This window comes from Myripristis murdjan, chromosome 12 (genome assembly GCF_902150065.1).
Source record: "Myripristis murdjan chromosome 12, fMyrMur1.1, whole genome shotgun sequence".
Lineage (NCBI taxonomy): Eukaryota > Metazoa > Chordata > Actinopteri > Holocentriformes > Holocentridae > Myripristis > Myripristis murdjan.
In genome coordinates this window covers 19,479,205-19,502,044 of record NC_043991.1, presented here as the reverse complement: position 1 = coordinate 19,502,044, position 22,840 = coordinate 19,479,205, and the positions used below count along the sequence as shown (strand labels likewise).

Here is a 22,840-nt window from a genome sequence, read left to right as displayed (position 1 = left end):
ATTATCTTATCTTATATTTGTTTCTTTTTCAATTTCCTGTAATTTCAGTTGTTTATGCTATATTTTTTCTTGAGAATTTGAGCAACTGCAGCTGACGCAGTTTCCCCTCAATAAAGTACTCCTGTGAGCAGTGTTTGCTTAAAACAAGAGGACTAACCACTAACTTTTTCATAGCAGAGGGCTTACAACTCTTAAATAAACATGGAGCAAGACATTGTTAATATTTTTTATTCTCATTGCTTGAATTGAACCTTTGTGTATTACGTACTTTACATACCTGACCCTCTTGATGGTATTAGATATAAACATACAAAATCTTATGTGGGGGTTTTGGGTCAGTTTCAATTTGATCTGCAAGAGTATCAAGCCGAATAGTTTGAGATTATTCTTTAAAACAATAAATATATCAATAATATTATCTCCACACCTTCCCATAATATTTGTGCATATTTTTGGAAACCCTTCAATGTCCATGCTTTTCCACTTGTTGCAAAGCTGTGTGGGAGCCTGTCACCGTCAAACAGCAACTACATGATTATATCAGAAAAAAACAAAACAAAAAAAAAACAATACGACACATGGGATCACAGTCATTTAACATGAAATGTATTCAGATTTATACAGAATTGATATTTTTTTTTACACTTCATTGTCTCATTAGTAGTAATATTAGTATATACATAGTCAAGAGCACTTGAAGGATAGAGTTGAACAGCACTGGTGGTGGCTACAATCCGGTTAGCTGAAAGCCTTGTTAGTCCACAGATACAGAGCATATAAAAGCATTTCATACAAGTGTGGTATCAAAAGCGAGCCCGGAGACGGTCAACAAGGATGATTAACATTGATGATAAAAGTTGTGACAAAGATAAAACAGTGTCTTCGTGACAGTGTCCTCTAAAGTTGCCTTGATATTGATTTATGTGGTATATCATTCTCACCAACATACACTACATGAATGATTATATATCCAGTACAGTGGATCCTGGTAAAAGGGACACAAGTCTTTGGGACTGAAGGCAGGAGAGGGATGACAGGATGCATTTGAGGTGCTTATGAAAAACAGGAACGCTACATAGAGGGAAGCCATGGCGATCAGTGAGGTTGAGTTGTGGTGAACTCACATACATGCTGGACAAGCCATGCTTTGGCTGACAATACAGACAGACACAACAATACAAGGTTTTTCCAAAGGTAGGAGGTTTTCCAGGAAAAAGGCACGCTTCAATTAAACAGGTACCATATTCTAAGGCATAAAATAGTCAGTTTTGAATAAAGAAGTGCATGATATCACCCATGATATGGATAATCCAAATAAAAATCATATATAGTATTATTAACAGAAAATTATCTAAACAAAACAGTGTGGTTTACCTCAAGCATTTTTCAGATGCCATTGAAAACCAAAATAACATAAGAATTAAAAATAATTTTATTGATACCTTTTTTTTTTCCTTATAAAATCAACCAAGTACAATGTTTACTCAAAAGAGGAAAGTGGCTCAACTCTTTCAGGGAGCTGCTAAAAGCTCTTTCATATGTGAGATTAGGTCACAGTGGCTTTACGATCATGCATAATGAACAGGACTGGCTGTGAAAGATGAGTGGAGGGTTGGTTTTTAGTTTTGGTAGAGGCGTATGCGCTGAGATATGTTGCTCCGGCACAGAGGGCAGTTCTGCAGAGCGTCGCTGCAAATCTGGCAGCAGCACACGTGACCACATGGCAGGAAGATGACCTGAGACTGGGCAGAAAAAAGACAGGACACAGTCACATGTCTGGAAAACAGAGCGCTCGAGAAACAGGGGGGTTGTGCATAGGTGTGCTTGTGAGTGTTTGCACTAAAATTAGACTTACACATCAGTTTGCTGGTATATGGGGCTGATATAGGGCTATTTTTTAAATCTGATAAAGGCCAATCAGCACTATCTGTCTTTCATACGATGGAGCTTCCTATTCAATCTGTAAACCTGCCTCGCCATGCCTTTAAGTGGAAGTTCGCTCAAAACCGCATACACATTGTCAACTACCACGTGTCCAAAAACAAATCCAGATTTATGAGAGAAAAGAGAAAATTGTTCTACTCCCCTCTTTATTTATTACCTCAGTAAACATTTTCCCCATGAGTTTATGCTCTCAATCAATAGTTTCATGTTTTCTTAAATACAGCGTGATGTCCACTTTGAAAACTACAAAATGTGCTCAGTAGAGTGCAGACTCCCGCCAAGGAGGGAGGTGTTTGTATTTGCCTTCACCCATTTCCATCAGCCAATCGGATCTGATACCCAGGCATTAAGACCAGTTGAACCACCTACATTGGTTGTGTTACGTCAGACACGGCAGCAGCGAACATGGTGGCGGTCAGGGTGAACAATATTGGGGATTTTATGATAAAAATGTTAATATCCATGAATTCCGACATGATCTGATAAAAAAAAAATCCTCAATAGAAACAATACAGGTCAAGGGCTTCCAATAGACAACCAGTGTAATACTGATCAATTCTGTGATACATGTGTAATCAATAAAACTGCATCATATCAGAAATTCAAGTGAACTACACCGACTGGCTGATACCTGGTTTTTCAGCTGAAATCAGCCCCACGTCAGCTGACTAATACAACGTTAGACGGCTGGTTTTCATTTTTAGACTTTCAACTGTTATCGGTGAGTGTTTTTCTTACCCCGGTCTCCATGCAGACCACACACTCGGAGCTTCCTGGTCCCTCCACAGGGCTGGGGGCCGAGGGCGTGACCGGTGTCCCGGGGCTACGCGGCGGGCTGTTGATCTGCATGGCTGAGGTAAACGGTGACGATGGAGTAGATGGCGGGGACGGAGCAGTGGGAACGGTCTCCTCAGCCTCCTCCTCCTGTGGGGCTTCCTTACAGGCTGCTGGTGGAGGAAATCAAAGGAATAATTTAAAGGTACAGGTTTCCATCAACGTTTAGGCACTTTATAAACTTTGATGGCTGGTTATAAGCTGTAAATACATGCTGATATGTTCCTGTGAGGTGACCCTTTTGTAACATTCCCAGATGACCACTGGGAAGGTCTGGCAGAATATGCAGCCAGTGTTCAAATTATTATTATTTTCAAAAACATTCCTATATAAATGCCTTGTAAAATTATGTATGGAAAGTACCTGCAGGAACGTGGTCCCTGGCCCAGTTGAGGAGAGCTCGCTGGACACCGACCTCATTGATGCCCAACTGGGAAGAGAGAAATCATCATCAGCCTCCGGCTCGTTCCCAATTCATAGATTTACATAAATCGCAAACCATTTTCTCTCGACCAGATTGACAAAATAATAGAAATTCATTCAAAGTACATATCTTTCCCTCAATTTGGCCCGAAATGTTACACAAACCACCAGTGTTTTATCACTCACAACATCACAAGTAGACATACTGCGTCTTTTGTGCCAAGGCATGCCTCAGTTCTTTTCAGATTTAAAACAGTTTTTCACTGCAATAGAGCATTTCCTGTTTGATATTTTTTCCATAGATATTTAAAAGAGCATTGCAGTGATTTTTAAGATTTTGGTCCATTAACTAAATTCTCCCCACAGTTAAGACAGAAACAAAACATTTTGGGTACATTTTGTGACCTCTGATAGATTCAGACACCCACAGTGGAGTTCCTGTGCTTTGCAACTTGTTGCTTAAACACCGACTGTCTTATACACACGAAAAACAACAGTGACGACATCTATATCACTTCTCTGTTCTGTACTGTGTCATATCTTTTGAGAAGCCCTTTTGTCTGTTTGGAGATAGAGATCACACAGGTCAGAGAGAAGCATAAATACTGAATGCTCATGGGTTCACTGAGGTTTTCTTGGCAAAGGAACACCAATATCCTGCCAAAGTGAAACGCGCTATGACTTTTTGAGTAAGATCACTGGCACGGTGCCCAGACTGACCTTGTTGAGATCAGACGCGGTCATGTGGCGCAGGGCCTCGGATGTCACTCGATGGTGAGCCAGAATGGGCAGGTAATGTTGCGCTGACAGTTTGCACAACAGGTTGACTAACTCTTTCTCCACACCTGCTTCCTGAAATGAGACAAGATTAAACTTTAATGATCCCTGGATGCTGCAGCAAGAACAGGAATGGTAGACTGATTCTGGCCGGACCTTGTGGTATGAGCAAAATGTGAGGAACAGGGAAAATCACTACTTGACAAGATAAAGGGTGTTGGAGTTATGTCTACGGATAGCTTGGTAAATGTGTACAAATTTAATTTCCCAATTTTTATGCCAAAATAGCAAATAAATTTTTGCAGGTCAATACCAGAACCAATTTTCTGCTATTTTTAGAAAAAATATATTTTGGTAACATTCATAAAACTGTGACTGATCAAATCAAGAATCACTCTTTTGTTTAAGGTTCTTTTAACCTTTTGCTATTTTACATAATTAATTTAGTCATGATAGATATTTAAGGTAGTAAAAGTGCTTGCAACTTGATTAAAATGTATTTTCTGATTTATCTACCTGCATGCGCAGTGAAAGAGGCTTGGCGTCCAGCAGCCTCTGATACTGGATCATCCAGTAGTTCTGCTGGCTGGACTCTGACTTGAGCTCCATCTCTTGCTGGAAAGCACACACACACACACACACACACACACACACACACACACATACATCCAGGTGTGTAAAACAAATGCATACATTGAAGCAAAATTATGTGAGTCTGTGCCTTTCAAATTAAATCTCTAATAAGCTTCCACACATGGCGAGTGTTGTGCCTGGTGTGTTCAACATGAGCTTAGATCAAAAGAAAGCCTTGAGATACTTTTTTGTGGGACGTCTGTGATTTGTGACTTTAAGTTTAGTTTATACTGCTTCCAAATATCCATATAAGTCCGATAGATTCAATGCATTTTTGCCTTGCATTTCACAAAAACGGGCTACCAAATAAATAAATATTCTTGGCCTTATGCAACACATTTTGTCTACATGTAGAGGCTGTCTTGACTTTATAACTACTTAACCTTTATTTACACAGGGTAGCCAGAAAAGTATCTACTCTCTTTCACATGGGCGTCCTATGTACACAGATTAGAAACAACCACATAGTTCTGTGGATGTGGATGCAAATGAAACAGCCAACGTCTATGTAAATTTAACTTTTGGGCTGTGTGCTGGCTCACACTTTCACATTACAATAAATGTTGACTATTTGCCATTTTTGACGTTAGACTGAAAAAAATATTTTTAATTTCAGAATGACACTGGACACTTTGCAATCACTGTTGAGAGTCTAGGCATAATAGGTGTACTGTCAGGCCAATCCCAACACAGAAAAAAAGTGTTAGGCATCTTTTTATTTTTTATCTTGTGCAACCAGTTTTAAGATTTTCAACCATTTAATCCTTATGATCATCTATTGAGCAGTGATAATCTCTTTACTTGCACTACTGAAGTTATCTCGAAATAATTATCAGATTGCTCTCTAGCAAGACCTTTCACATTAATAATGTCATCACATCACATGGAGATGACATACTTATTTATAACCACAATAATTGCCACAACCACATTGTAAAAGGCCTGTCCACCAAAGTTTAGCTTTCTACAGTCTAAAAACAGCATAAAGAAGGAGTGGAATTGGTTCTGTCTTCTCCAATAAATTCACCTCTGCCTCATTATAATTATTAATATTAGATTTGCTGGTTAACTGATCATCAAAATAATTGCTAGCTCCAGCCCTTATGGAATGGGCTTTCATGGTAATTCACTGCTGTGACTTGGTGGAAATTTTGAGTGAAAGGCAGAGATGCTGCTGTTCTTTCCATGAGAAAGGAGTGTTCATCAAAGGTCGTGACCACTCAGTCCAGTTATAACGAGACAGCTCCTCACCAGAACCTGACGAAGCTCACTCTCTCTCTGGTCCTTCTGTTTCAGCAGCTGCTGCAGTAAGTCACCAAGAGCTGAACGCTGTTCCACCAGAACCTCCTAAACACACACACACACACACACACACACACACACACACACACACACACACACACATATACATGCACACATTATTACATTTGGAGCAGAGGGACAAAGTAGACTAGAGGTCTATGTGGGTCTGGTTTCAAGACAAATTGCATGTGTTCTCGCTGCTTTTTTTGCAAAGCAGCGAGACATGCGGGCCCTCATCAATACTTTTCTGTTATAACTTTATTTGGTCTAATAGACTGATTAGACTGCCAACTGGCTGGTGTTTGGACAACAAATGGAGCCACTCAGTGGTTGAGGGGCGGCCTGGTGGCTCATGGGATGAGAGCACGTACCACTTGTTAAGGCTGAGTCCTGATCACAGCGTCCTGGGTTCAAATCTGACCTCAGGCCATTTGCTGCATGTCATCCCGTCTCTGTCTCTGTCTTTCCTGTCTCTCTCTACTGTGACTGTCATATAAAGCAGAAATGCCAAAAAAATTGTACTGCTACCAGGCCAGGCTAGACCGGAGCTCCAACTCTTGTGCTCCCAAAAGTCTGGCAGGACTTGTAGAAGTCACAGGCATGCCCGCCTGTATGCAGCCCTTTAACGTACACCAACCAGTGAACTGTGTAAAAGTGCCTGATTCTTTGTAATAACAAACAAACACACAAAACAACAACAAAATAAAAGACCTCTGTAGAATGTACAACAATAAAGTAAAACTGTCATCATCATCATCATCATCTTTCAAACTCCTTCATGTCTGAAAACCGTTTAAAATGCACCAGTTTGGCTGTTAAATAGCAAAAGAGTAATATAATTAATGCTAATTATTTATACATTTTGAAAAGGTTTTTAGTTACATATTTGCATTTTTCACTCCTTGTGTACTGCAGTGTAGTCTTGGATCAACAGGCAACGAAAGCTTCTTCTAAATAAAAATGTGATCAGAATTTTCTGTCTGGCCCTAAACTTAATTGATGGAATATTAACAAAATCTGTATCTTATTTAAAGACAATTGTGACATTTTCCCTCATCTGCCACTGAATTTGTAGCTCGTTACCTTTTGTTCAGTTGGGCTTTAGTGGCACTGGTGGTTTGTTTAATGGACTATTCAAGGTGTGCACAGTGTGTTTCTTCAAATAAAGTACAATGAGGTCTGTAGTGGATATTAAATTTTTCGAGCTTTTATTTCCAAGGTGTGAAAGACAAACCCATTGAATCTTTCATTTAGACAAACTAAACAGCTAAATTATGATTTCAAAAAAGGGTTAGGGTTAGGGTTATTAAATAGACACTATAAAGTGGCTATTATAATAATGTATAGATATAATGTAGCCTGCAGAAGAATACTGCATGAAGTAATAGGTTAAATCAGGTGTTTTCGAGTGGTGGTCCTCAACCCCGTGGTGGTCTGTGAAGGTACTGCAACTGATTCCTGACAGCATGTATTCAGTAATGGAGTTTGATTGCTGGAAGCTTTTTTCCATTTCCATTTATTGGTTCTTGTTTGCGACCAATCAAATTGATTTAAATATATAAACCTGAACCCTGAAAATATTAGCTTACTGACTACCGTCTAAAAATAGCTAACTGATTATGCCAATGAAAAAAGTGTCAGTGAAAAGTAGAAGTAGGTTAAATGAGTTATTGTCTGATGGGTGAGCTTGAATTTAGAGGGGCCTACTGCTAATGTTAAATGTTTACCATGGTGCAATGACATGGAGGGAACCAAAGAAATGGCAAAATTGACAGAAAAGAGGAAAAAAGAAGCGAAGGGAGCAGGAGAAGGAGAGGTGACACCCACCTGCAGGTTCTCAGCGTCCAGATTGCGTCTCTTAACCTCCAGCTTAGTCAGCTGCATTAATTCACCCTCTATGAGCTTGATCTGGAGACAATGGAGATAAAGGGAACATGAGGCTGGCAGGGATCAGGGAGATGACCGCTGAACACAAAGTCATGTGATGAAGAAGCTGCAAATGACTTGACAAAAAGATACTTTCTTTCTGCAGATACATATTTTTCTTTCAGTGATAAATCAGAGTGAGGCATATGGATAGCTGGAGATGAATATTATATTAAAGGAAATGGAAGGCGATGAAGATGGATGCGGCCCCCCTGTGGAGGCTGGTGGATGAGTGTGGTTTTGGTGATACTTTTTCTTGGTGGTGCTATTTAGGAACTTTTTTTTTTTTTGTTATAAGTAATGTATTTATGGCTCATCTGTTTTAAGCTCCCAAGAGATAAAGAGAGCCTGCCTGAAGAAAGTCAATGTACTGAAATGTTGCATAAATAAAATGTTATAATACAGATGGTATGCGGGAGTGTAACCTTTATTTGAAAAATTTCTGCCATTCTCCCCGCACCCATCATTCAGGTGTGTATAAGAACCTTTTGCTTCATTATCTCCCAAGAAAGCAAAAGCTTATTTATGGAAAATCAGATTATCAGATTTTTTTAATTCAATTTAATGCTTACTTCAATTTAATATTTACTTGTGAGCACAAAGCCACATGATCAGCAGGCATTACTCCACTGTTCTAACAACGTATTGAGGGCAAACGACAACAACTTCGAAGTTAAAATGATCTTTCTTTCAGCTGCCACAGTATACTGGCTCTCCTAAAGGTCCAAGGAGAAACAGCTTTCTGTAGACACAAAATCATAAAAATTTCTGTGATTCCAAACGTTTTAATTTTTTTAACTGGACTGTGCTTTGAAACAATGACAGGGCGTTCAAATTGTTAAGATGTGGTTAAACTGCAAGACACAATTTCATCGTCTGCCGTGTAGATTTTCAAGTACGATTTGGTGAGCTCAATATCAGCGGCATCATACTAAAATCTGCAAACCACCGATAGTCCCCCACCGACCTGATTGCGGATGTAGCCGTACACGCTGTCCTTCTGCAGCTGCAGAGCCTGGAAAGCTGCTTTCTGCATTTCCTCCTGCAGGGGGCAGCGACACGGTGAGATCGTGCACTTGGCTCGGCTACTTAAATCAGGTACAGCTTGCTGCTATAGTACAGCTATGGCGAGTTTTTTTTGTCATCACTTGTGACATTGCGGCAAAAAACTTAAACAACATCAGTCAGTTATTCAGTGAACATGAAGCAAAGCTTGGCCTCATATTTAGTTAATCTCTTAAAATGAACAGAAGCTACTAATATAGTCCAACAGCTAGCTCTGATATGAGGCAAGTCAGTTCAAAGTGTGTGTAATATAAAAATCAGTTCTCCTCTAACACACACACACATACACACACACATACACACACACATACACACACACACTTTCTTTTGTATGGCTGTAGTTTTTTGACTTGACGTGAATCCTGTAGTGTCTTTAATTTTCCCGTTTAATGTTCACTTATTTTACTGTTGCACTAACTGTATGCTGCTAAATGTCTACATTGTAATTATCAGTTTTACTTCTTTGCCATGCACTCCAGATGGCCTGAGGGTGTACATCACATATCCATGCATCACGTACCTCCTGTAAGATATGGGCGATGGCTTTGGACTTGTCTAACACTTGGAGGGAGAGGACCTGATCAAACTTCCTGTCCATATTCTCCATACTATAATAAGAGGGACAGGGGAAGAGAAAAAACGAGTTGAGTTTGTAATGCCTAACTTCATAAGTTCTCTGACAACTTAGTTTTAATCAAGTCTGCAATATTAAAACGACCATACCAGTGGTTTTGAATGTTTAGCCCATTTATTAGTTTACCCACATTTTACATGGCACCAAACCATTTTTGTGTTTGTGTGTGAGTGTGTGTTTCTGTGTATGTCTAACCTTCTGCACGCCTCGGACACAAGGCTCTGTCTGCGAGAGTCGCTGGCCTCCTGGAGGAGGCTCACAGCGTAACTATCTGACAGCATCTTCTGCATGGCCGCTAGAGGGAGTGAGCAAGAATAAAGAGGTGTAAACAGAGGTCCTACAGACGCAAAAAAAGTGTAGAGCCAGGGAGTCACGATGCTAAATCTACCGAGATGAAGAATTTAAAAAAAATAACAACTTGACATAACTAGTACACCACTTTTTAAAGAAGCATCCAAAAAGACAATCTTGTAACTGTAACATCCCATGCCTCTGCCAATGTTAGACTAGAATTATTGATTCTTTTTTTGAGAATTATATATAAAAAAAAAAAAAAAAAGCCAAGGCAAATATAGGTTAAAAAAAAAAAAAATCAAAAAAAAATCAAAAAGCTCAGCTCACTTGCGACCTCTCTCTTCCTGAGTGAATTGGCTTCTTCCTGTGTGATGGCGGTCAGCTGCTCCATGCGAATCCTGTGGGGAGTAAAACTGGTAAGCTGTGGTATGTGTTTCGGGAGCAATAGCATTAAAAATTGATTTACCACCATTTCCCCACATTTTACATCGTCACAAACCATTTTGCAAATCATGTTGGGGTACTAAAGATTTCACTACATATAATCAAAATACCTCAATTTTCAGAATTACATTTTTGTTGAAACAGTCACCTTACAATGTTCTGCGTCTGCGTACTGGTGTTTATTAGTGTCATCACCACTAATAAACCACACAACTGATAATTGGATGTGTGGTGCAAACGTTTCTTGGCAGACTATTTTGCGGCAGAGAGACTGTTTCATTGTTTTTTGTGTGAGGGAGGCATTGGGCCAAATAAAGACAACCAAATGTGCTTCCAGCTTTTTTGTCAGCAACTCTGAAATTCACCAAGCTGGCAACTTGTTCAGAGCATTTCTAATTGGGTCACTTGCAGCAGCAGCCAGTTTCTATGACACAAAAAAGAAGAACTGTCTGGATGACAACAGAATGAATGAAATATACACATTGATGTTGTTTCAAGAAAGGCTGTGAGCTTCATAGATATTGCAAAATAATAGATCATGCTTATGGTAACTGTAAGCGAGTATTCTAATGTGAATCAACTGTCCACTCACCGATCTTCCTCCAAGGCCGCTAGAAACTCAGCACTCTTCTTCTGCCTGGACAGATTGATGGATACACTGTAGTTAGCTGGGAGCTTTTGAGAAGGTGAACTTAGGGTGTAAACTCATTGGTACTGCAGGTGATTTCAATCTTATAACATATACACTTGGCGAAAAAAGACACAAGAGAACAAAACATAATGCACATCTATTCACGATCATCTATCATTAGAGCAGACTCATTAAGTGAGAGAGCCAGTATGCAGTGTACCTGTCAGACTGAATAACTATGACAACTCACTTACACACACACACACACACACACACACACACACACACACACACACACCAGTCCTTCACAAGGAAACAAACAGCCGGACAGCCAGTCGTCTCCTGTCATACCGGTTGTTGCTCGTCAGCAGGTTGCTGATGCGACTGCTGATGTCATTCTCTGCCTGTCGAACTCTCCCCAGCACCAACAGCCTCTCAGCCTCCTGGGCCCTCTGCTGCTGGGACACGCCCTGCTCCAGACGCTCCTGCTCCTGTGCATCAGAGAGTTTGGTTGGAGGGGTTAGCAGGCCTTTATCTGATGTGAACATGCACAAAAACTGGCTTAAATCATCACACTACATGATTAAATTTAAGTAGAAAGTGTACTAGGCTTCTAAAAAATGCCTGTGTGTCTCTTGTTTCACTGTTAATGTTTGGTTTGGTATTGTGTTATGTTTCGACATGTCATGCCTGCAGACAGAGAATTTTTGTTTGAGAGTGAGAGTGTGTGTTAAAGGGTTAAAAGCAAACAAGTGAACTATCCCTTTAAAAGGCAGATATCTTAGATCCTGATGGAACAACAGATGCAACAAACACTGTCTATGATGCAACAAAAACCTCCCAGGATGCAACAAACATTTTCTGCGACGTAACAAACACTTTCTATGATGCAACAAACACTTTCTATGATGCAACAAACACCTCACATGATGAAAACCGAACAGTCATGCACTGTACTGAAAATGGTACAAGTGTACAGTGCACTGTTATAATGGAGGTCCAGATTAGTACTGCAGGTAATTTCAATCAGATAACCAACAGACTGGGGAGAAAAAAAAAAACAATACAAACACGCTTTGTGGCCATACTAAAAGAATGATAGAAAGGTTAAATGAGTTCCTGGCAAAAACATAATGGAACACATCTATGAGGACATTAGTTCAGACTTGTTAAGTGCAAGAGCAAGTATGTGGTGTACCTGTCGGACTGACAGAAGAATGTCTTCCTTTCGGGAGTTGTTCATGAGGAGGAGCTGGGTGTGCTCCTTTTGCTTCTCCTCCAGGTGCCGCTCAAAGGCGAGCTTCTCCTGCTGCTTCTGCTCCTGAAGGGGGAGACGGATGGGGGTGTCTTTACACGCGTGCATCCATGTATGTGTGTGTGTGAGGATATTATATTTCCCTGATGTTTTACACTGCAGCTGCTTTGCTACTGACTTACCCGGCACCTGCCAAGCATAAAATTTCAAATGAATCAATCAAACCATGCCTCAGAGCTAGTGTTATATTTTTTTTACAGTGGCAGCTTTGAACACTGTGGCCCAGCTGTAGTAGGTGTGGGGTTCTAGGACAGACCTAAGGAAGAGCCACCGAACATCACAGGAGACTACTGTGTTTTTCTAATCTTCAGGGTTCTAGACACAACAAGCTTGAGCGTGTACTAGGAATTTTTACAGCAATTCTGGTTCAATAGGACAGACAAATAGGGAGGATAAACATCACAAGTCCCACTACTGTGTACCTGCTGTGGGTCTGTGGTCATCAAGAGCAAAACTCAATCAGTGAGCTAGGATGAGACATGTCACTGTTGTATACTATATAGTATCTAACTGATAAAAATAAGTAATAGCTCTGCTTTTGTGCAAATTACGTGTTAATGATGAAGACTCACACTCCCTAAGACCTCTTCACATATTTAAAAAGAATTATCTGTCAAAGCCACTGCTATCATAATAACTGTACAGAATCTGTAACTCTTTTCCTCCAAATGATAAGGGGGAGGTAAAATGGCTGGCTAAGTGGTTTAAAATTCACACTGCAGAAGGTTTCAGTGAGCATGTCTGTGTCACCTTTGCCCCTCAGGGGGAGAAACCCCCTGAGGGGCATTATGTTTGAACATGTTTAAAGTGACTGGACTCTTTTCATTCCCTGTGCCTATAGCACTTCAGTGTTCTACTATGTGAATATTAAGAGTTCTACTGGTGTTTTTCCATTACATTACATTACATTTGTTGTTGTGTCAGTCAGCTGAAGAAAGGAGTTGTGTGGTGTTTCTTTTATGCCAATTTAATTTGCAGATCGGTTAAGCTATTTTGAGTGACAGGCGAAGCCAAGAGTGAAGATAATAAAGGGCATCCATAAATGTTAAACTCAGTATTATGGCTATTCAAAAAATAGTGTGTGCATTAGAAAAACTGTGATGACAGACTGTATCTGCCAATGATGGTGTCAACTGGAGTTACACACCTTTCTTTTCTCGTAGTTGAGGAATTTGTCCTGCAACAGAGCAATGAAGACAACCGGAATGAGTCATTCATCATAATCAAAACCGATTAAAAAAAACAAAAAAAACAATAAAAAAAAAAAAAATCAAAGACAGAGTGTTAAACTGCTACGCCAAACAAGGCTTGTGGTAAATCCTAAATATCTAAGGCTGAGCAAGCATGTCTGCTACACCATTATACCAGTGACTCAGCATTTATCCCTGGTAGTTTTAGTGCCTTGCTCCATACAGTGAGCTACATGAGATCACAGGTTTCCACAGCTGATCTGAGGCAGATTTGTTCCCTACATGCCAGGCCTGCTCCAAGCCATCCACACTGTCCGAGTTATGCTTTCCACAGTCAGTCTCCAGCACCGGCAGAAGATACTGGGATGGAGGGCAGTACTCCTCACCCAGCTCTGACAACCCATATGAAAAGAAGAAACACAAAAATATACTTTTATTATATCTAATAATATCTATTATCTATTACCTATTTATTATATATCTATTATTAAATCTATTCCACATTGCTCATAAGCACAATTTAAAAACACAGAATAGGATAAAGAACACATTTATAAAATTTAAAAAGGCAAAACTGTGAACACTTGAACACACAAACAGGTTGTTACCAGATGAAGTGACTGTGTGAGGGTGGTATGTGCACGCCAGAAAAACACAGAAATGAAACCCTCACCATCACACAGGAAACGCTGGATGCTCTCTGTCCCTCCTGTACACACAGACGCAGGTGGATAGGACATCATGGCAGCATCGAGTGTAAAGCTCTGTCAAAACATACACACACATGTAACGCTGGCTTACAGTAGCGCTGCACACACTGGCATGAAATAGAATTGGAATATTGTACTCTTACACTGGTAAGTGAATATGTTTGAATGTTTGCATATAATCTGCATACTATCAGACACAAAATTATCCAACTGATTCAGTGACATCATAAATGAATACACATATGAAAATGTACAGCTCCCAGGTGAAAAGACAATGAGACACCACACCACTGTCATGTGGAAAAAACAGATGTGTGAACAGCACTTAAATGCAACCTATGAATAAACGTATTTATCTGTTTATATGCACCAATCAGCAGAGTGGAGAACTACATCAGTCAGTGGCTATAACTTCTACCCTTGCCAAGAAAGTAGCTTTGTGAAAACAAATCTACAACGCTGCTCATCTGGCTGATTGAAATAACTCTTATGTAATCTACATTCCATAATCCCCTTGCCAGGTGCATTTGCTGTCATGTCTTTGCTATCCTTCCCACCCCAGAACAAATTGCTGACTCAGGAGTCACCCCAGGGTCATTGCACCACAGCGCCGTCACTTAGTGCCACTTTGCCGCAACAAAGGCACACTGGCTACAGCATAACAGAGGCAGGATAAAACATAGCTGAAAAAAATGATACCTGATAAAACATAAATATTATTAATATAGTATAAATATGATGTGACAGGGACATTATAAAAATTTTAATTATCAAATTTATGATATTGGGGGAATACTATTTGAACATTACGTGCTAGCCCTATCTTAAAGTTAATCTGAATCCCAAGATACAAGCATGCACACGCAAACACACACAGACAGACAGACGCACACACCTCCAGGGTGCGAATGTAAGCCAGAGATTTGGGAAGCTCGCGGATATTGTTGTCACTCAGGTCGAGGGTCCGCAGACTGCTCATAGAGCCCACAGAGGACGGTATCGAAGTGAGAAGGTTACCTGATGGATACACAATGTTAGAAAGCGGTCTTGTGTTTTTATACGTAAAGATGAACAGATACCAGTATATCAGTGTATTTAGAAATCCTGAAGGTATGCTCTGCTCCACTCCACCCAGAATGTCTTGACGTCTGCAGACTGTATGTAATTTACTGTATGCTAATCATAATGTAAGTAGCCAGGTGATGAAGTCAAAACGGAACTGGCAAAATATATCACCACAGTTTCATAACACACACAAATGCCCATTAAAAATAAAGATAAAAAATGATGAGGACAATTGTAGATAGAGCGAGCTATATCATCTTGATAATGGTAGTCTATTCTTTAGTTTGTCTCTGCAATCCCCAAAAGTAAATGAATAAATAAAAACATTAAGCATCATACCTTTCACATTGAGGGTCTGCAAAAATCGTAGAGTCCCAACGGACTCCGGCAGGACCTTAAGACTGTTCTTCTCCAGATTCAGAACCTGACAGAAAACAAAATGGCTGCACGTGAATGATCAGCTGAATTAATTCTCCTCCATTTTAACAGGAGTCCTATTAAGCGTGTTTTTACCTGCAGTGACGTTAATTTTCCAATGTCATCTGGGAGCGAGGTGAGCTTATTCTCATGCAGATCCAGGACCTTGGGGGAAACATGATGTGATTAAGAGTGACAAAGGGAAGGGTGTGTACATCAAACCCAATTAAGGATCAGGAACACGGCACAAAGACTAGATACAACAGGGCACAAAGACTAGATACAACAGAAGGAAAAGGGGCAACGACAGCATGGAAAATAAAACAAGTAATTTACTGCAGTGTTTCAGTGATGCTGACTGCCGTCAAGCTTTTCATAAGTCTGGATGTGGATACTAATTTTCCTTCTGTTATGATTAAGAGCAGGACAACTGTGCCACTGTACATGCTTTTAGGAATATCATGTTTTATTCTTATTTCTATGATGACAGAGGAGTTTATGAGAGGTAAAAGGAGGGCCACTAGTAGCAATATTCAACCTGCTTTCAGGTATTTAATAAGCTGCATCTCAACAAAACTTCCCTGCTTTGACAATATGACTGAAATCAATTCTCCATACTTAACCTGATTAAACTCGCTATAAATGGATTGGTAACAGATTTGTAATCCTATATCTGCAGTGTGTGGTTCGGTGTAGCTCAGTTGGAAAAGCACCACTGTGACTGTCACTGCTACAAAACATGCACTTATTAATGGTATTTGTCTAAAAGAATTTACTCAAATGTAAGCATGTTATCTGGTTATGCCCTATCCATTTTGACTAAATGGTTTAAATTTCTCATTTTGTCTGGTTGGCCCTACCTTTAAAGTGGCAAGAGTAGTGATATCACATCCTTTGGGAAGCAGAGACCTCAGCGCATTGCTATGAAGGATAAGGACCTAGGTGAGCCAAAAAACAAAAACAAATCAGAGAAGTGATTGAGACTGGCTGTTAAACAGGGGATGCACATATAGACATACTTAATTTACATGAGCTGTGCTATTTTTGTTAATATTAACTGTACAAACTGAACAAAAATATGAACTTTATTTTTTTAACAAAGAAATGGAAATTGTACCCAATATTTGAAAGGATTTGTTTGTTATGAATGAGCTAAGGGTGTTGGAAATCTACAAAAGTGGGAAACTTGTTTTTCCCTCCTCCGCTGATCACCTCCCAGTCGTGTCTTTACCTTCTTCTGCAGCACCTTGCAGATGGACAAGGCACTAGAGGGAACCTGTAGGAGATGAAACCTGAGGATTAATCATGTGGCGTCACAGTCACAATCAAATTCCCACAACAATGCATCTATTTACATCAATATGAGAGAATTTTCCAAATGATTCCTCTTGCAAGTGGAGCCATAGTGGAGCATCAGTGAAACCGCCATGTATCATGTGTTACAGAATATGACAGTGTGAACATCAGGTCCTAAGCTATTCTCTTTCATCAAGGAATGACACACAGAAAGCTTTTAAAAATGACAAGACTAGCTTTATGACAGCTACAGTAAAAAGACAGCAGTTTCTGCTCTTAAAACTGGAATCCAGGATTTATGGGTCTCCCTTTTTGATGGCAAAAAGTATATGAAATTATGTTCAAATTATAGCTAAAAAAACACACACACACACACAATAAAAGAAAATAAACACACAAAAAAACAAAGTCAAAGTAGCACTGTTCATGTGCCATCAGTTTCATGACTTTACTTGGTAAAGTCCAACCCTCTCCTCCCGACTGAGGACCAGACATGTTCTGCCACAATATACAACAGGCCTGTCTGCCCTGGAATTTACCGTGTCAACTATATAGATGGAAAAATTAAACATGCCAGCGACTGAGGAGGAGGTCCGTAGAGCCTCCCTTAAGGGCGGAAAGGCACCAGGACCTGATGGTTTCTGCCAAGGATTCTACAAGAAATGAAGTCACCTCGAAACTTGACCACTCACTGACATGTTTTTAGACTCCTTTAAGAATGGACACCTTCCCCAACACTTAACTTGGCTAACATCACACTTGCCCTGAAAAAAGATAAGCCACCTGATATCTGTGACTCATATAGGCCTCTGAGCCTTATCAGTGTGGAGAGTAAATTACTCTCCAAACTGCTTGCAACAAAACTGGAGAAGCTCCTGCTCTCTCTCATGAATCCAGATCAAACTGGATTCATTCAGAACCGGTTCTCCCTCACAAATATGAGAAGATTAATAAACCTGATACGATACTCATGTCAAAAAAAAAAAAAAAAAAAAAAAAAAAAAAAAAAAAGAGAAAGCACACTCGCTGTATCTTTAGACACCAAAAAGGCGTTAGATAGGGTAGAATGGGGATACTTATTTGATGTATTGGTGATTTTCGGCTTAGGGGAAGAATTTGTTAACTGGCTTAAGACACTTTACAACTTCTCGGCAGTAATTACTAAACTGAGGCAGTATTTAAACAGGTGGCACGATCTCCCCATATCGTTCATGGGGTGCTTTAGTTTAATTAAAATGAATATCTTTCCCCAAACTCTTACATCCTCTACAAATGCTATCAAGAATAACCTGATTATATACATCACAATCAGAGTGTGGGAGGAAATTTGTAAATAGCTTGCCTCTTCCAGATCCAGTCATGTACAGTGATGTAGAGCGGTTTCTTATTTCTTGAAAAGGTTTCACCAATTTTATGTCCGCCCTCTATGCATCACTACACTTTATCAACTCAGATAATATCATACACATTACACAGAAATGGGAGAGAGATTTTGACAATGATTTAGTGCAATTCTAAAGGGTAATGAGAGATCCTATATTTAAACCTGGTCTCCTTTACTTGACTGTTTGCCCAGCGATCTGACTCTGTCAGTAATGATGGGCCAAAAGTCGTTACAATGGACAAATCCATCTAGATTAAATTCATAATGTTTTTTTTTTATTGCTTGTCAATTCCTAAATGCTGCTTTATGGTAGTGATTAATTCAATTCAGTTTTACTTTATGCGTAAATATCACTGTGTACTGCTCTGAAATGTTAGAGCTGATTTGGTGATTGAACAGTATGTGGCTGCATTAATCAATGTTTACAGGAAAGCTCCAGTGTGTAATGGCAGGGTAGGGGAGGGTGATAATGTCAGCTGGGGACTGGATGGATGGATGGGTGGATGGCTTTATTCAATAGTTTTCTTATTATTATCATAATTATTATTACTTTCTTTTTCATCTGTATGATACTGGTGTGATGGCAAAATATGTAACTCTTGTTTCTGTTGAAAAACAATCAACTTCTTCACAACAGGTTCTCCTTTTAAATAATCACTAGTGCTAAGATTGCAGGTGCTAGTTTATAGCACAACAGGGTGAAATCTCTATTTGTGTCACAATACATGGCTGGAGGGTTTGATATTTGTGCCAATGAACCAAAAACCTATACTCTTATAAATCTGCAAAATTATCAATTCTAGACCTTCAGTCCAAACCACTACACAAATTGTAGCTTTCAAAGAAAAAAAATGTACACACAACATATATTATGACTTGTTGCAACAGGACTATCTCTATTTTGTTTATGCAGGCCCAAAATGCAATGTGAGCTGAATATTACCCGGCTCCCCAAATAAAACTTACTAACTCTGGTATTATCCTATAGTTGAAACAGATAACACACAGCCTCTGTTTAAAACCTTTTTTAGCACAAACATCAGTTTGTTTTTCCCTGCAAACATAAAATAATTAATTGTACCAGCTGAGTTTTTGATAGGTAACTTCTGTTCGGGCTGGTACTGCTATTGTTGGCCTCGTTGAGCTCTTGTGCTGTATTTGTGAAAAGCCACTGGAGGCAACTTTATGATACTGGACGATACAAATAAAATCGACTTGACTTGAATACTTGGCAGCACCTACCACAGCTCTGTTTAGTGTTTACTCCTTGCCTCTGCTGATGACTTTTAGTAGTACACTTGTTAACCTGGTCTTTGTGTAACATCAGTGGAAGCTTTGTAGTGGTTCTCTGCCTTTTGTTTTGCTCCCCTTTTTTTCTCCTGTTTTTGTGTTAGTCGTGGAGCTTAGAGTTGTTTTTTCTGGTGCATTCTTTAGTTTAGTTAAGCTTTATTTTACAAATACTGTGGGTAGTTTTGTTTATTATTTTGGTCTTGGAGACCCTAATAACAGTTTGCTTCCATTTTTTTCAATTTTAGCTGGTTAATATTTGTGTTAATCTGTTGCTGTAAACAAATGTCATTTCTTGTTAACCTTTAAAAATATTTCAGTGTTTTTGGCAGTTCCATTCATCAAGGGTTTGATAAAGATGTTATGTTACCCCCTATGTACTGCAGGACATAAAATATGGGCCATAACAGGTGGCATTTGTCATTCAAACATCACACAGTTTTCAAAGGTAGACACTCTAAATTCAGTGCAAACCTGGCGGGAAGCATTATGTTTGCTTCGCATCTATCTTACGGCAAACTCTGACACTCACATCTGAGAGCTCACAAGCTGAGATGTCCAGGATGTCATCAGCGCCTGCCTCCTTCGCCTGTCAAACGAGGAAGATTTACAGTTATTGGATTGACTCTGAATAGCTATTCTTGCCTTTAGATTCAATGAGACACACACATACACAGATGATTCATCCATTGCAGGGATCACATTTCCTGATGGTTCTGTTCATGAAATGTCAATTCCCTGCTCCTAGTTTGCTTGTTCAGTAGAAGAAGACATACAGTCTAGGGATAAATATAAACCTTTATTCAAAGGTGGCAGCATTATCTTTCTTTTCCAGAAAACACTGAAATTATGAAAAGGCCTGCAATTTTTGTAAGCAATAACAAAAACACAAACAGGAAGATTTTCTCGCTGTGAACTTGGGACAGGAGGGTAGCCGGTACACACACACACACACACACACACACACACACACAAACAAACAAGGGATACACCTGTTTCTTACCAAGCATAGCTGATATTCAAATCTCTTCTGGGAGTCCTGGCTGGGCTTCCGCTTTCTGAAGAACAGAGGCATCCTGAGTCCTGTCTGTCTGTCTGTCCTGCTGTGTGTCTGTCTGCCTGCCTGTCTGTGTACCTGCTGGCCCCCCCTCCTCCTCCAGACCCTGTGCTAAAACAAACACCTCTCCACAGGCTTGTTGCTGAACAGGCTGGAAATGACTGCGGGTGTTCACAGGCCTCTGGAAAAGGGAATACAATAATGGTCAATTTTTAAAATAGGTCAGGGAGGTTAATTTAAATATACAGCCCTGTTTAGTGATAACCTGGGCCCTGAAGGGAGTGGACTGCTGGGTTAGCATCACGTTAGCTACATGACTTAATGATAACGCAGTTTCACTTGGACACAGTGTTACATTACTGCCTGTAACTATCGACTTATAAGTCAGTAATGAGAATGTTAATACTATGGTACGTCTGTGTTTCCTCCATTTAACTAGCAGGCAATGCTAATGCTCGCTTCCTCCTTTTCCTTTGACTCCGTGTTGATATATTTGCCCAAACCTGGCTAGCTAGCGTTAGCAAGACGACATCAATCCGTCAACACTAGAGTGGCCTGGGATAGCTTGTAAGGCTAATTTAGGTGAATGCTCACAGGCGTCGTTTCACTGGCCTTCAGTCCTGCCCTGGGACAGTGAAGGGGAGGTTTCCATAAACAACGTCAACGCTGATGGATACCGTGAAGGTGAAGATGATGGAGCACCGGGCGACGCAGCCGTCGGAAGCAGGGCACAAGCGGAAGAAATAGCGACTTTATCTTCCAGGTTTTCGTTCTTGTTTTGATATGAATTTACAGCTGGGTCCACGGCAATGCCATGTTCAAGTCGTGCCCAGCTGATTCACTGGCTGACATCTGATTTTCCCATACAACTGAGGCAAAGTAAGGTAGCCGCAATAATATTAAAGACCATTTCCGGTCACATATTTCAAAATAATGTTCGGCTTATACACCAGAAAAGTGGGTCTATTAACTGGAGAAAATTATAGTAACACAAACGAATACATTCATAAAACATCATGCAATCAGCAATCGTTACAAAGTTGAAGCCTGTGCTCGAAAATATGCAAAATACAAGTGAAAGCATTACAAATTTCTGTGGCATTACTGTACAAAAAAAAAAAAAGCAATCGAATATACCGGCAAGTAAAAATAATGAACATGTGGAATGTGGGATAATAAAATATGAAATATAATCAGAATGGAATAAGAAAGTAAAATAATATTGACATATACTGAAAAACATGAGGAAATTCCGCATCTACCGCTTAATGACATGAGACGGTCCCGTTGGTCATCGTGTGATCCGGTGTGTTTGGTTTTGATGCAACACCGCAGGGAAAGAGAAGAGTTTGTCATTAACTGTAATACAGTTATTTGCTTAGCCAGAATGCCCTTTTCATGCCATAAAAGCCTATGCTAGATCCCATAAATAGGACAGCAGGAATATGGTGTATTTTATTGCTACTATGTTCTTTAAAAGATTGGTTTGCCCATTTTTTGTTTTATTTTTATTTCGAAAGTAAAATGACGTTTTCCCGGCCCTGTCCTTGCGCAACAGCAGTGACGTCAGCTGCAGTCCCTCGCTGCCTTCACGTGATCCTCGTATTTGGTTTGTTTTATTTCGTTGTTTTTTATTATCTCCCATTTTAGAAAACTGTTTTGGATGGAAGGGATTACAACGTGATTGACATTATCAGTCCTGTTTCTCTCAGAGCACATACCCACTGCTGACAATTACAAACATTCCTAGTAGCCTACATATCTACCAAGAATCATGTACACAGTTACAGTTAAATTAACTGTAACAATATTGCACTTTGAAAATATCCATCTTAGTAGTCCATCTTATCATGGAGCTGCTACAAAATATTGTATCACCCCAGTTATGACATAAAGTTTAATTCACTTCACTGTATTTACTAATTACACAGTGCAACAGGACATATTTTGTCCCTCAAGCAAAAAAGTTAATGGGTTCAAGTCTTGCAATTGACAGTATAGCATGACACTATATTTATTTAAATCCATAAATACATATGTAATTTCTACATTCGTTTATTTCATGCCTGTACTAACAAGGAAACTGGTTAATCTCTCAATGAACTCTTCTCCAACGGCCTTTATTATGGAGCTCATGTCCACACACACTATGAAACCTCTTCAAAATATAACCTCCACAATACATTGCTTATCAGCCTCAGTGTGTCAGTTC

General features: G+C 39.7%; 1 protein-coding gene across 1 annotated transcript; it reads right to left on the bottom strand.

The window, feature by feature from the left end:
• Positions 1-584: 584 nt before the first annotated feature.
• On the bottom strand, positions 585-21,516 carry lrsam1 (leucine rich repeat and sterile alpha motif containing 1). The gene is made up of 25 exons (XM_030065325.1): positions 21,223-21,516; positions 20,575-20,809; positions 20,104-20,160; positions 16,836-16,880; positions 16,465-16,542; positions 15,701-15,769; positions 15,527-15,611; positions 15,018-15,139; positions 14,086-14,176; positions 13,695-13,804; positions 13,370-13,399; positions 12,106-12,228; positions 11,259-11,398; positions 10,869-10,913; positions 10,160-10,230; positions 9,734-9,833; positions 9,425-9,512; positions 8,807-8,881; positions 7,741-7,821; positions 5,863-5,958; positions 4,495-4,593; positions 3,922-4,053; positions 3,142-3,208; positions 2,683-2,891; positions 585-1,742 (listed from the first exon to the last, which is right to left on the bottom strand). Exons 2-25 carry the CDS (start codon positions 20,644-20,646, stop codon positions 1,620-1,622), a joined length of 2,208 nt encoding a protein of 735 aa, XP_029921185.1. The 5' UTR covers positions 20,647-20,809; positions 21,223-21,516; the 3' UTR covers positions 585-1,619.
• Between the last annotated feature and the right edge of the window lie 1,324 nt (positions 21,517-22,840).